Source organism: Sus scrofa, chromosome 2 (genome assembly GCF_054392235.1).
Source record: "Sus scrofa isolate SSC_HxYL_T2T_F1_AM1 chromosome 2, Sscrofa_HxYL_maternal_Yorkshire_Landrace_v2.0, whole genome shotgun sequence".
In the NCBI taxonomy this organism is placed as follows: Eukaryota; Metazoa; Chordata; class Mammalia; order Artiodactyla; family Suidae; genus Sus; species Sus scrofa.
In genome coordinates, this window is record NC_139384.1 from 21,542,303 (window position 1) to 21,557,587 (window position 15,285).

At 44.0% G+C, this 15,285-nt stretch overlaps 2 protein-coding genes across 6 annotated transcripts in view; both read right to left on the reverse strand.

Annotated features, from left to right (window-relative positions):
- LOC100521486 (putative inactive 1-aminocyclopropane-1-carboxylate synthase-like protein 2) overlaps window positions 1–15,285 on the reverse strand; it is a 175,174-nt gene that overhangs the window by 135,769 nt on the left and 24,120 nt on the right. The gene's annotated exons all lie outside the window — the stretch shown is intronic.
- The window catches only part of ALKBH3 (alkB homolog 3, alpha-ketoglutarate dependent dioxygenase), a 39,299-nt gene continuing 24,120 nt past the window's right edge, over window positions 107–15,285 (reverse strand). For all 5 annotated transcript variants that reach the window (XR_014837033.1, XM_003353890.5, XM_021083167.2 and 2 more), the window contains 2 exons: window positions 4,568–4,666; window positions 107–3,532 (listed from right to left, as the gene is read on the reverse strand). Coding sequence is in view for 4 of the 5 variants with exons in the window: in XM_003353890.5 (XP_003353938.2) it covers window positions 3,440–3,532; window positions 4,568–4,666 (192 nt within the window). In the remaining variant the exon portion in view is untranslated. The remainder of the gene's footprint in view (window positions 3,533–4,567; window positions 4,667–15,285) is intronic.

Below are 15,285 nucleotides of genomic sequence, written 5' to 3' on the forward strand. Positions count from 1 at the left end.
GGAACCATGTATAAGTAAGATTTAAACAAACAGAATGCATCACTATGGAAACAGTCGGCTTTTTCAAAGGCATCGCGAAGAAAAAGAAAGCAATCAAGACTTCAGATTCAACACTACAAGTGTTTATGACCAGAAAAGGCAAAGTGGGTCTTACATATTCCACAGCCAAGGAAAAGCTGCCAGAACCCAGAAGAAATATTCCCAGAGGGCAGGGCCCCATCATGTGTCAGGGCTTTCTCTGAAGCCCTCCAACTGGAGGGCTCTGCTCACTGCAGCGCCCACTTAACTCTTCTGGGGCCGCCAGGACACAAGCCAGGAGACGGTGCCGCTTACTGACCAGGTCCAGACAGACCTGCCACAAGCGAGGGCAGGTCATACCAGCCGTGGAGGCAGCAGGGAGTGAATGTGTCACAGGAGAACAGCAGGGTTACAAGCTGTGACCCAAACTTATTGGAACCATCAATGCCGTGTGAATTAGTGGTTTAGTCCACAACAACCAGGATCCTGACTTCAATACAGAGGAGACAATGGATGTTAAGTGTCACATTGTTCCGACCTGTGTGCTGAGCAAGCTGCCTGTTGTCAACATTTCGGTGTACAGCCCGGCCTGCTGCTTTGGCCGGCTGTTGATGAGCGCGGTGGCGGTGGTGGTGGCGGTGATGGTAAGGATTGTGATGGGGCCAGATGCTGAGACTGGGTGTCGGAGACCCCGAATGTACTCCCACATGAGAAGGAAGGAAGGAAGGGACTGCTTGTCTAGCTCTGAAAGTCTGCTTGAACATGGCCAGGAACACGGTTCTCATTTGCCAGGAAGGCTGGACGAGAATTTGCCTGATGTGCCATAAAATGGATTGTGTTCTCCCCGCCCCACCAATGAGCCTTCCCCAGTAAACTGGGCGATTCTCGTCCGGGTGGCAACAGAGTTGCTGAACAGGAGATGCTAATGTCAGTTAAGGAGAGATGAGGGGCTGATGCCTGCCCTGGTGCGCAGGAAGCCAGGAAACAGACTGGCCTGGCAGCCAGCCCAGCCAAGCAGGGCACTAGGGTGAACTTGGGTCGCCAGCCCTGAGGCTCAGGGGCCTGGGGTGCCCAGTAGACTATGCTGCCTCAATTCTGCATAGCAGAGGCAAAAGCACAGTCCAGCGATTAGCCTGAGCCATATGTTCTGGTTCTGCTGTTCCTAAGTCCTAGGAAATCACTTCGCCTCTTGGAGACTCAGTTGCCTAGTCTCTACAATGGGAACAAGATCTTGTTCCGTCAGGGCTTCAGGAAGGATTAGGGATTCCGCACAAAAATCTCTTAGGATGGGTATTAAATTGTCCTGGCAGGTTATTACAGCTCAAAAGAAGGATGGCTAAAAAAAACTACCTCTTTTTCTTCATGTTTTAGCCGTTATATTTGCTCCCTCTGCTCTATAGGTAATGGTGGCAAAAACAGCTTCACCCCGAATTCCTAGTTGAGACCTACCCCCAGTAAAAACAGAGCAACAGGCTGGTGCAGTCACTAAGCACAGGCGCCCTGTGCCACAGTCTGGAATTCCTGTCTAGTCCTAAACCCTGTGCTTTTACTCTCTGGCAAGCACCTCCTTGACATTTCAGAAAGGGCATTATCTTAGAAATGGTAGAAAGAATGGCAGTTCTGGCACCTGACAGCAAGAAACAAAAGCTAAGACTGCTGCTCTCAGATGAAGAAACTCAGGTGACAGCCCAGGCTGTGTGCTGAAGAGCAGGAATTCGTTCCCTGGCAGACATGGCAGCGATGAGGGAAGGGATCAAATCTGCAGCTGACGCAAGGGCAAAGCATGACCCCGCATGAGGAGGGATGTGGTAAGACTTGGAGTCATCCGCCGGCTCCTTCGCTTGTGGGAATGGAAGAGGAATTTCCCCAGGTCGTGTATCCAACTCATAACCAAAGCTGGCTCCACGACCCTAGCCAGGTTTTGTTTGTTTGAATAGGAGTAAAGCTAGAAATTAAAAAGGTTTTATTTTATTGTTATGGTGATTTGTAAGCCCCTCACAAGAAGGCTTAGTAAGATGCTCAGATTTTCTAAAGCAACTGGTATTCCTTAGAGGAAGGAGCCACACATAGGCAGCAACATTTAAAAGAAAGAGACTCTGGTTCAAGAAGCCAGAGAGTTTGTCAGAGAACAGAGCCTGGCCAGGCAGGCACTCATCTCAGTTCTAGGGAAGAGCCCGGCCAGCCTCGGGCACTTTATTATGATCATAGGGTCATCAATCTTACATCACAGAACAGAAACAACGTCAAAAGCAAGACGGCTGTCTAAACCTTTCCACAGGGAGCTAGGGAAACTCTAACTCTCTTGCCCCCCTCTCATCCATTCTCCTTCTTTCTGGCTTTTCCTGTCTTGGGTTGGAATTGATCTGGCAGGCTGTGCCTAGGTCAAGAGGTCAGGAAGACACGTGCTTTCATGACGCAATAAGGGGCAGCCACCCTGCTCTGTTTTGGGAACCTTGGTGATATCACAAACTAACCTTTGAATCTCAAGAATGTGTGCAGAAGAGAACACTGAGTCAGAAGAAAGCCTTAGTCATGGGGCTGCTGAAATCTAAAATCTATTAGGTAACTGAGTCTCTGCCCTGCAGGACTGCTCCCGCTCCTATCTGGCTTGGGTTTAAATGACTCAAGGAATTCTCCGGGGGAAACTAATCTATGTGGAACAGCTGCCACTAGCAGGGCATTTGCTGCTCTTCCCCGGAAATTTCTCATGACATCACTCAATTCTTCCTCCCTCTGAGGGGCCTGTTTTCCCTCGTATTGCAAGCAGACCAGGTGGCTGCTTGGAGACATTCTGGAGAATTCCGCCTTCCCTCTTTGGATTATCCAGAGGCTTGTCCCCTGTCTGAGGTGTCCTGGGAGGGGCGGACAAGCAAGGAGACACAGTTAAATACAGTGCTCGCAGAGTGTGCAGCTTTCCATCACAGAGCACACAGCCAAGATGCTCAGGAGTCAAGGCAGACTTCAACAAACCTCTGTTTGGGTTTCAGCAGCTGTCTGCCCACGGAAGGCTCCAGAGTCACTGACGCATATTTATTTCTCCACTTTGCTAAAGGCACAAGGAACAAACACGTGCGGGTTTAGGCCAGACGCAAAGTCCATTCATATTTCTTCAAATGAAGCAGGAGAGGGCAGGAAAAAACCACTTATGGACAAAATCATCTGTGAACACAGCCACAGCAGTGTTTAATTTGCCTAAAGAAAAGATGTGATTTCAAAATGTGATTAGGGATTACTGTTTCCACAGTAAACATATTATGAACACAAACTGCTGTCTTTCAATAGGACTCCAAGCTGGGAAGCAAATCCCATCCTCATCTTCCAAACAGCCACACCACAAGAGCAGCTGGCCCAGCTCTGGAAGTGTCTTCATGGTGGCAGGTTTGTTCAGTCTCAGCACAGCTTCTCTCTCCAAGATCTCCCATCACCAGCGCGCCCCTTGGGGGTCAGGATAAACTGTCCGAAAGGTCAGGTTTATTCTTGGCTCTCTAGAGTGGTACTCTTTGGGAACTCGATGCTAAATGGAAATATGAATAACCCTGACATAAACACACTTATGCTTTTATTCCAAAACAATAAAACTTATTCATGAAGACAGACATATTACAATGTTATCCCTCTTGAATGAGCAGCAATAGCTCTTTAAAGTCTTATGGAGAAAGATCGTCTCCGAAACAAATGCTCATTCCCACCCTCACTACAACATGCTAGTACCCTCATGGGGAGATATTTTCATCTTTTCTAAGTGTTGCTCTTCCTCTTGGCCTCCTGCCATTTCCCCAAAGCTCATAAGAAAACACATAAATGGCTGAGACCACTGAAAGGCATCAGATTCCCCTCTCATGCTAAGTGTTCTCACATTGGTTTGCACACCTTAAAGATGGCCTGTGCAGCCCCAAATGGCAGCCACTGGCTGCTTAAAGCTATCTTATCTATTATCTACCTATCTACCTACCTATCCATCCATCCATCCATCCATCCATCCATTTATTTATATTTTGGCTGCACCCACAGTGAATGGAAGTTCCTGGGGTAGGGATCGAATCCGAGCTGCAGCCACAACCTATGCCACAGCTATGGCAACAGGATCCTTAAGCCACTGCGCCAGATTGGGGATCAAACCCATACATCAGCAGCGACCAGAGACACTGCAGAGACAGCACTGGATCCTTAACCTACTGTGCCAAAGCGGGAATTCCATTTTTTTTTGGGGGGGGGGCTCTTTAAATTAATTAAAAATTCAGTTCTTGAGCACATTAGTCACATCTTAAGACATCAACAGTCACTGTGTCTAGTGGCTTTTCCACTGGGCTGCGCAGACACAGACTATTGCCCTCACTACAGAGAGTTCTAGAGGACACCGCTGCGGTAGAAGGCCATCTGCCTGTCAGTAGCATCAAAATTCCTTGTAAGTGATGTCATATTATTCCTTCTTGCTCATTATTAAAGCAACTTGCTGTTCACCACATTTGCTGCAGAGATGAATAATTGTAAGCCAGTTGGGAGACTGCCTCCACGTGACCATGAAGCCACATGACTTGCACGTTCTCACCTGCCAGTCTGCTTGTGTGGCTCCTTCCATGATTAACAAGGTCCCGTGATCCAAGGGTATCTTCACTCTGTCCACATATGTGTAGTCTCCATTCTCTTCCTAGAAAACAGCATTCATTGTACTGAATGGTTTTGCTTCTATGATCGAGATTCAACAGAACGTGACACTGGTCAAAGAAATGTCAACCTCCACTCAGCCAGACTTCAGGGCTTCATTTACTGGCTCTGTCACTTGGTGGCTGTTTGACCTTAGGTGGGTTATTTCACCTCTCTCTTCCTGATTTTACTCATTTGTAAAATGGGATGATGACAGTACCTGCCATATAGGGCTCATGTGAGCCTCAACCGATATATGTGTGAATCACTGGAGACTGGCACATATTAAGTACCAGATAACAGCTATTAGCATTAGTATTATCAGCATCCAAAATGCAGAAAAGCACATTCTGGCCTATGAAGGAATTCAGTCATTTATACAAGAACTCTTTACATCTGCTTTATGCTGTGCCCTGTGTTTTGACGTAGTATTAGGAGAATAGGCTTTCAAATAAGACACGGTGTGATGAGTTTTGATCACCTTTTCACAATTTATGCTAATTCACTAATCAGTATCTATGTTAAAAACTAGTCACAACTCTTCCAAGAGCTATTCTGGTATTTTTGAGACAGATTCCTGTTTCTTTCCAGAACAGTCAACAGCAAGATTTTCTCAAAGAGGCGAGCTCTGCCTTGACTAGAACAGTACTGAGACTGGCTGTTGTAAGCCTTGGAGAATGGATGGCAACTCCTGAGGACCTAGGACACCAATGTCCGTCTTCCAGAGCTCAATGTCAGTTCATGTCCATTATCGGAATGAAGCTTCGCAGCACAGGCTGCAATATGGCCAACAGGTGGTATTACTCCTCCTCCACCGCTGACAAAGGGGTGCATTAAACAACTTCCTTGCTCACAGCCACAAAGAACAACTCAAGAATTGAGATGGGGACAGACCCAAGCTTCCTGATTTCTTCACCTCCATTCTGGGCAGATCTGTCCATTCATCTGCTTTGCTTCCAATGCAAGAGATTACATTTGGGTTACTGCAGGACTGATTTCACCGCAGTGCTCTGTTTATGTTTATTATTGTAGGGGTGCTTCTGAGAATGTAACTGTTTACAATAATTTCCCCCAGGAAAATCAAAATCAAAACAGTAATGAACTTTCATAAACAGTCTAGGTTCCAGGCCCCAACCCTTGGCAGTGACTTTATCAAGCACTGTCATAACTGTTACAAGCCGATGATAAAGCAAGGCTTGAAACAACTTTCGGTCTCAGTGACTGATTTTTGTGCCTGACACCTTCTGTCTTCCAGTCATAAGTAAGCACCACAACATTTACCTCTGACCCCTCAGCCGACCAGAGAGCAATGGGAAGATGACCCTGTACTCAGGCGGCTCAGCTCCATCTCAGAAAAGCAACAGTTTGCTCTCTGAAAAAAGGATTCCAGACAGCAGAGGTGTATGTTCTATTGAGAAAAAGGTATCAAGGGAATGCCCTGTGCACGAGATGAGAGGGCCCAAGGCTCCGTGAGGTAAGGTGTGAAGTCCATACCAGCTCAGGGTTAAGCTTAGCTAGAAACAGAACTGCTGCCGCCCTCTACATAATCCGGAAGTTCAGCAGGGCCTTACTTGGTGCTACATCAAGCACAGACACTAGGCCAGGACAGTCAAATGAAGTAGACAGGAAAAACGCTTAACCACAACATGAAGACAATTCTGAGAGGAAGTAGAACATTAAAACATTATTGGGATAATACTGTACATCAACTACACTTCAATTAAAAAAAAAGAAAAGAAAAAAATACTCTAAAGAGGAAAAGCATGTTCTAAGAAGAAGGAATTGTTTATGCAACAACCCAGAGGCCAAGAAACCAAGGCTCATCCTGTGTACACAGAGAGTAGGTGTGAGGAGTGATTTGGAGAAGACGCTGGAAAAATTAAAAGCCAGCATTTTCTAATCGGTGTTGCTCTGCCAGAACCACTGTGATAAAGTGCAAATATAATTTCAAATGCCTCTCCCTTGTTTAAATGCTTACATGACACCCCAAAGGTTTCAGGATGAGGTTCAAATCCCTTAGCTTGGCACCCACAGCGCCTGAGGACCTGCCTGCCTTTCTCTGTAGTTTCACCTCCTACGTCTCTCTCATGGGCACCCTGTGCTCCAAATAAATGGAACTACTTACTGTTTTCCAAACAGGAAAAAACCCCACGTTACTGGGGAGGAGGACGGTGCTAGGGCGAATGGAAGGGAAGATGCGAGCACTGTAACTCTACCTGGAGGCGTGAAGCACATGAAAGAGAATTCATGCGCAAGAGGGAAAAAATCGCCACGGACAGAGAGGGACACATTTCATTTCCTGTTCCTAAGATCTGAGTTTTTCAAATGAGAGAAAGCCTCGGGTTGGTATAAAACACATTACATCCAGTATCACCATGAGTTGTACCAAAGAGCAAGAGAGGGGGAGCTTTCACTCTGGAGGGAGCTGCTCTGTTCAGTCCCCGAAGGAGACGGTGATACCAGCGCACCCACAGTGAGAGGTGACGTTGTTACTCTGCTGCTTCTTACTGGTTCCTGCCGACACTCTTGGCTTAGGAAGTGTATTCCTAGTTCACAGAGGACAGACAGAGAAGAGAGCAAGGGATCCTACCAAGGCAATGCTTCCTTCTCTTGAGACCAGAGCGGCACCAGGCCACAGCGCCTCCCTTTAACTTCACCAAGATGCACAGGGACTTTTTCCACTGAGGAAGCAGATAAAAGGCAGAGGAGCTCGCAAGGTTGTGCATGAGGGCTGAGTTGATAAATGGAGAAGTGACAGGGATGCCGGGTCGGACTGTTTAGAGGAGAACATTCACAGCCATTAAGCCTGGTTAAGTTACCCAAACACAGCTCTGTAACCCTTCTGATTTACTCAGGTCTTTCTTCAAAACAAAACAAGACACACTCCTAAAAGAGCCACGGCTTAGGATAAAATTTTCCATTCCCGATCCCCGTTTCAAGAAACTTCTAGGGTCACAATCAGTCTACCAGGTGGGCTTTGCTGTTGATATTCTTGGCATTCCACAGACTTGAAACCACACAAGTAGAAGGGAAAAGCAAAAACTATGATTTTTTTTTTGTCTTTTCTAGGGCTGCACCCGCGGCATATGGAGGTTCCCAGGCTAGGGGTCTAACTACGATATTTTTATATTAATGTTAATCAATATTCTCACTCCCTCTCCAACCATAGCCAATTCATTTGAATGCTTAATTATAATCTGCAACAAATGCTGGGGCTTTCCAAAGTTCCACAACTCTCACCAAGATCTGAACCTATTCAGCTTCCTTTAGAAAAATGCTATTTTGGGGGGTGGGGAAGCCTGGGTGCATTTATTGTTATATCATTACCAACCACCCAACAGACAAGAAATCTAAACATTTTTCTTTTCATTGGAAAGGAAACTTCACCCTGTACGAGATCTTTGTGGATTTTTCATGTAATCGTGTCTTTCTTGACCTAAAAAGGTGTCCTAGAAATTACAAACATTGACACTTGAAAATCATCACTGGCACCTTTTTTTTTCTTCCTACTATAAAAGTAACATAAGTCCATCAGAGTAAATGACACAACTGCAATGTCCTGTGCAGTGTCTGCCTTCTTACTCTCTGACAAACTTCATAAGGGGAGAGCTATGTCTTTCCCTGTTGAAATACATTCAGTGCCTATCACACATCGACAAATATGTCCTAAATGACTGAGGAAAAGCATCGAGAAAATACAAAAATCACTTTTAATCCTGTCACATGGAATTCATACAACACGTACATAGTGAATATTCTATACACACAATCATGTACTCATTTTTAACATTACATTGTGAGCATTTTCTGCATCTTCGATATACAGTATTTTTAAAATATGGTTATATAACACGCCTTTGTATGAATACGTTCTTTCTTTTTTAAATTCACAAGTTATTTTTTGATCACCTGTATATGTGAGGTGCTGGGCTAGTGCTAAGGACAAACAGTGATGTGTACATGGTTGGGAACAAAGATTTTAATATACCAGGAATACTTCAAAAAAAAAAAAAAAAGAAAAGAAAGAAAGGAAAAAGAAAGAAAAAGCTGCTGCTAGTAGATCTTGGACAAAACATCTCTGAGGATTTTTTAGATTATAATCTTTAAAACAGAATAACTGGATCTAAGAGTACAAATTTTAAGGCACTTTGATTTATACTACAAACTGCTTCATTAAGAAGGTTACAGCCATTTATAATTCCATCAAGAAAAATATGACAGTACCTACCTTCTGACCATATTACCAACATGGAATGTTATCAACTGATAATGATGAAAAAAATGAGGGAGAAATGGCAACTCACTCTTCAAACATAGAGTTCTTTAATTACTAACCCAGTTCACTGTTTTTTTTTTTTTTCACATGCTGTTTGCATTTCTTCTATTGTAAACTCTCTGTTCATTCTTTGTCCATTGTTCTACAGGGTGTTACTGTTTTTCTTATTGATCTATAACCATAGATAGTAAAAGATATTTTCCCTTTGTTATACTTTCTGTAAATATTTTTCTCTCATTTGTTATTTGCTTTTTAACTGTTTATATTTAACACAGAGTAGCTCCAAAATTTTAAGAGTTAACTCCACTTATCTTTCTTTGGCTCTCCTTCATAGTTTTTATGCTTAGAAAGCCATTTCCCATCCTTAGGATGTTAAATATACAACTCCATTTCCTTTTAGTTAAAAAAAGTCTACATTTTTAAAACTTAACTCTTTAACTCATCTGGCACTGGCTTTCTACCTTCTGTCCCAGGCTTCTTTTCACAACAATTTCCAGGTACTCAAACTAAGCCTCCTGTTAGACTTTGTGGACTCACTCGGTCAACCATGGTGTATGCTGCTAAAGTGCCAGGCATGTTAGGGACTATATGTCCCCACCATTGCTAATTCTCACCACAGCCCTGTTAAGAATGTGCTATCCCTCATTTTATTATAAGCAAAGGGAACTGGCGGGAAAGTACATTTCTAAGGCAAAAGGCTGGCAGAAGGCAGGTAGGCAAGTATTAGACTTCGATCTTCGGCTCAAAAGCCTGCATTCTTTCCACCTTGCAGTGCTCTCTAAAGTGGTAGCTCTTCCTTCTTAAATCCTGTAATACTTCCCACCTGAATTATATGGCACCCTGACTATTCTGTAAGGGTCACAAATGTCAGCAAGGAGCATAAACAAGGGATGGGGCCAGGTACAACACAGTGGGGACCATGGAGAACTAGAGAGCATGGGGCCTGCATACAGGTGGTGGCCACACTGCAGCTCCCTCATTGCTCCTCTGGTGTTGCCCAATCTTCTGAGTTTTCCAGGAAAGCAGTAAGTGGGATTTTTACGTGAAATCTCCTGAGTTATAAATTTTGGCAACTTTAAAACACGAAGTGGGAGTTCCTGACGTGGCAGTTAAGAATCCAACTGCAGCATCTTGGGCCTCTGTGGAGGTGCAGGTTTGATCCCCAGACTGGTGCGGTGGGTTAAAGGATCCAGCATTGCCACAACTGTGGAACAGGTCACAGCAAGAGCTTGGATTCAGTCCCCGGTCTGGGAACTTCCATATGCCAAGGGTGTGGCCATTGAAAAACAAAAACAAAAAAAACACTGGGAAGTATAAACAAAACAAGTCTGAGGACCAATTTCAGCTTAAGAGCTGTCCAACTGCACTGCTGGTGGACCCATCACATGACTCCTTTTATGCCCATGGCTGTTGTCCCATGTCAGCTCCCGAGCAAGGCCACGTGTTATCTGCTGGCCTTCTCTGATCCTCCTTTTTTGCATTCCACATGGTAGTGTCTGACAGAAAGCTCAGGACACATATGCTACTCTAAGTGTCATACTTTTTTTCCTTTTCTTTCTTTTTTTCTTTTTTTTTTTTTGAGGGCCACACCTGCTGCATATGTTGGTTCCCAGACTTGGGGTCAAAGCGGAGCTACGTCATAGCCACAGCAACGCAGGATTCGAGCCGTGTCTTCGACCTACACCACAGCTCACAGCAGTGGCCAATACTTAACCCACTGAGCAAGGCCAGGGATCGAACCTGTGTCCTCTTGGATACTAGTCAGATTCCACCAAGCCACGACAGAAACTCCAAGTGTCATATTCTTAATCTCAGTGACCCCAACGCAATTAGAAAAGGCCATTGCTGTGTTGTGCTGTAAGTATCTAGACACAGTTCTCAATGCCACACAGCAGGATCTCATTGTAAATCCATTCCAAGAGCACAATGGGAGGAAAAAGTATGTATACATGTATGTGTAAATTTGTCCCCATGCTGTACAGTGGAAATAAATAAACAAATAAATAAATAAGTAAATAAAATAAAAGGCCATCTTTTGGAGGCAAAAGATGCTTTCAAATTAATGATCTCAAACAAGAGTGAGAAATAATGGTTCTCCAAGTCATCTCTGATCTCCTAGATGAACTACTTACCTAGAAAAATGTCCATCTTGTTACTAAGAAGATGCTTATAAAAACAAAACACAAATGACCAGAAAGGTCGGACAAAACAAAGTAGAAGCCCACTATCTGTTTCTCATTCCCCAAGCTCACGGGTAGCACTGGACGTGCAGTAACTGTTATTAGTTTCTTCACTGGAGGCATTGGGAAAGGCTTCGAGGCAACAGTGGGCCCTTGAGGCATGGAGAGAACTTAAGTGAATGAGAAGGCAGAGTCCATGCCCGAGGAGCAAGGAGAGAATGCAGCAGAAGGGGGCAATCACACTGGGAACAGTCAGACACCAAAGGAGGTCGGGCACAGGTTATGTAAAGATCTGACAGTCTGGCTGAGGAGTTTACATTTTATCCTTTGTTCCAGTAGGAGCAAATAAAGACTTCTGAGTTGGAAAACAAACTGATGACAGCAGTGAGCTCAATCTTGGCTCTCTGCTCCTCTTTCTCTATTCTTTTGCCCTGAATTGATAATGTGTAATTCCATAGCTTTACATACTATCTAGATTATTAGGTTCAATTCAGTTCAACAAAGAGTTGTCTATGCCATGTGGAGCAAGTGATTCAATGTGGTGCCTCAGCCGCCTCGTCTGTATGATGGGGAGAGTAGCAGTACTGACTCTGGAAGATTCCTGGAAGACTGCATGTAAAGCACTCGGCGCAAAGCCAGGCACAGTCAGTCCTATACACTTGTTATCTACCACTATCCGCTTCCTGTTGTTACTGTGGTTCCTATCCTGACAATTCCCAGATATACCTCCAGAACTGGCCTGACATCTGAACCCTGAACTTCATAGCCAACGTCCAACTTCACGTTTGGAAGACTCGAACATCTCAAACTCAGCACGTAGAGGCAGGAACTCTAGATTCCCTCTACAAATCCTCCCCAAACACGAGCACAATCAAATGCAGCCCCCGTCCCCCGCTCCTCCTCCATCTGAGTAAACACCTCCATCCACCAACTGCTCAAGCCAGAAACCTGGTTCGCCCTCAAAAATCTACCTCAAATTCATTCACTGCGTTCCTCTCCACTGACACCATATGAATCCAAGTCAACAGTTTCCCTCTAAAAATACTGCAACAACCTTTTATTCAGTCTCCCACTCCTGCCTCTCCCTGAATTATTCTTCACACAGCAGCCAAAGTGCTCTTTTAAAATTATAAACCAGATCATGTCACAACTTCATTTATTCCCATTGCACTCAGAGTAAAATCCAAACTCAGAGCTCTAACAAGTTGTAATTACGTCTCTCTGCTTATTTATTTTCTAGTTCCTGTAACATCTGTGAGGGCTGGGCCTATGTGTGCTGTAGTTACTGCTATATCCCCAGAGTTCAGTGTAGTACTGGACACATAGTAGGTGCTTAATTAATTTTTTTTGGGGGGGGGGGAGAGAATAAATGAATGAGCTATTCCTGAAAATACCTGGCACCTGGGTATCAGACAGAATTGAAGGAGAAACTATTGGAATTAAAGATATCAGTGTGGAAAAAGGTCATTTTAGTATTTCAGACATGTGGTAAAAAGAGCCTGGGATGAAGCCGCTGTTAGAAGGATGCGTTTTTCAGACATTTCAAGAAGGAATTAAGAAGAGTTGGGGATTGAAACAATTAAAATGAGAGAATAGGGAAGAACTGAAAATAACTTAGGATGTAAGCCTGACCAAGAGAATGATGACATCATGAACATAAAGGGACTTAAAACTGTGGCGTTTTCTGAGAGAACAATAATAAATCTAATTTTCAATTTCAGGTTAGAAGTTACATATGCTGTTGCAACTGGAACATGTACAAAATGGTAACTAGAACCTGAGATAAAAGTCAAAGATGGAAATAAGACTCAGAAGTTGCTCCACCAAACAAGAAATGGTTGAAGCTATAAGAACAAATGAAATCTCATTTACTTATTTATTCAATCAAAATAGACACAGAGTGCTAAACGCTGGGGACATATGATACACAAGAGAGAAATGGATCTTGCCTATACAGCATTTACAATCTACTGCTGGTTCATAATTCCTAAAAAGTAATATAGATAGGAGTTCTCTTGTGGCACAGTAGGTTTAGGATCCAGCATTGTCACCACAGCAGCTTGGGTTGTTATTGTGGAGCAGGTTTGATCCCTGGACCTGGAATTTCTACATGCTGCAGGCATGGCCAAAAAAGTAAAAATAAAAAATAAAAAAAAAGAGGAATGTAGACAAAGATAACAGAATCAAAGACAATCTTGAGCAGCCATATTTAAGGGATTGAATGTAAAGGAAAAAATCTCAAAGGAGGCAGAAAAGTAGCAATAAGTGTGGGAATAGCTACGATAATACAATATTTCAGAAGCCAACAGGAGAGAGCAAAAGCAGCTAACAAGTGGCTGAGTTTCAGGCAGAGAGGTGCTGGATACTGGTGATGAGCAGTACAAGGCAGAGGAGAATAAAAAAAGGCCAGAGTACTCGCTCTTTAGAACAGTGGTATCAGCACATTAAGCAGTAGGGCGGGATGGCGTTAAAGAGCAGGTATTACAAAAGTGAGTTATGTCAGAGGAAAGAGAAACTGCAGATGTAGACAATGTATTCCAGAATCTGTGCTTCAAAATCAAGAAACCCCCAAGATATTAGAGTGTCTGCAGAATCCAGCAAAGGGTTTTCTCAAGACGGTGAGAGACAGAATAGGGATTTCCCCAGCTCTCTGGTCCAAGAGTCAGCTACATGGTAGAGCTGTTGACAGGTCTGGTCAAGGCTTTTTTGCAGACTGAAGTGATACTGAAAATTAAATGCTACCATGTGCTACAGCTACTTAGCCTGCTGGAGCCAACTGTCCCTTTACTTGCCCTACCTCCCAACTTATAACTATGCCAATAACATCCCCCTCTCCTCTTTTTTTTCTTTCTTTCTTTTTTTTTTTTTTTTTGCTTTTTAGGGCTGCACCCAAGACATATAGAAGTTCCTAAGCTAGGGGTCAAATCAGAGCTGCAGCTGTCAGCCTATACCACAGCCACACAGGATCTGAGCCACGTCTTCGACCTACACCACAGTTCACAGCAACGCTGGATCCTTAACCCACTGAGCAAGGCCAGGGATTGAACCTGCATCCTCATGGATACTAGCTGGCTTGGTAACCCACTGAGCTACAACAGGAACTCCTGCCTGCTCCTCATTTTAAGTCCTTTATTCCCAGCTTGGTTTCCCAATCAAATTGTGGTGTAGCCTTGTCCTTGAGAACCTGGCTTCTAGATGGCTTCATGGATCATCAAAGCTTGCGGCTATATTTGGACAGCAAAACTGTTCCTCTAGCGCAGATATAAGAACACAGCTGGACTTTTTGTTCATGGCCGTAACATCTTTTAAATCTGACACAAACAAAACACATTAGTTATGGAAATTATGGAAACAGAGTAAAGCCACAACCCCACAAAGTCATCTCTACAGTTATTCTGCTGACTCAAACCACACTTCCAATGATGGCATCCTCAATATTGATCTGAAAAACATTACTTTAAAAAGAGAAGCAGCTGTTTCTGAAATAAGATCTGCTAAAGTAAGAGGTTAACTGGAAAAGCATAAATTTGAAATGACTGAGGTTATCTGTTCAAAATGGTTTTGAGCTCAATTGCCACACAGAAATCTTGGCATTTTTATCAAACCTTTCCCCTGATTTGGGGCCTGGATCTGGAACGGAAGGTTCTGGTGAGGTGCGTGAGAATACCAAGCATGAGGGACTGGCAAGTGCAATCAAGCAACCTACACAGGGCCGCCCAGTGATCCTCATAGCTCAGTAAGGCAGGACCTCACCTACACCTCACTCAGAGAGGCGGGTCTGGGAGGTCTGGGCAGTCGTTCAGTGCAGCAGAGGCTCTCTCCACAGGCACCCAAGCTTAGCACCGCAGACCAGACTAGCATGAGGACTCCTGCCTTTCCTTCTAGACTGGACACGGTAGAAGGTGAATGCAGTTTACAGAGAAACACCTGCCTGCCCATGGCGTTTGTAGTTCAGATTTGTTGTTGATAAAGTTCCAGGGGTGGAATTGGGGTGAGGAGTTTACTGATTTTAAGCAAAAAACAAGCTTGGCTTTACACTTACTGTTATAGTTATTCTAGCTACACTGAATGTACTTTTGAAACCAGAGGACAATGTAATGAAGATTCCACTCTTGCTGATAAATTTCCAAGAAACGCAACTTAAAGGAACTACTATCTTGAAAGAGC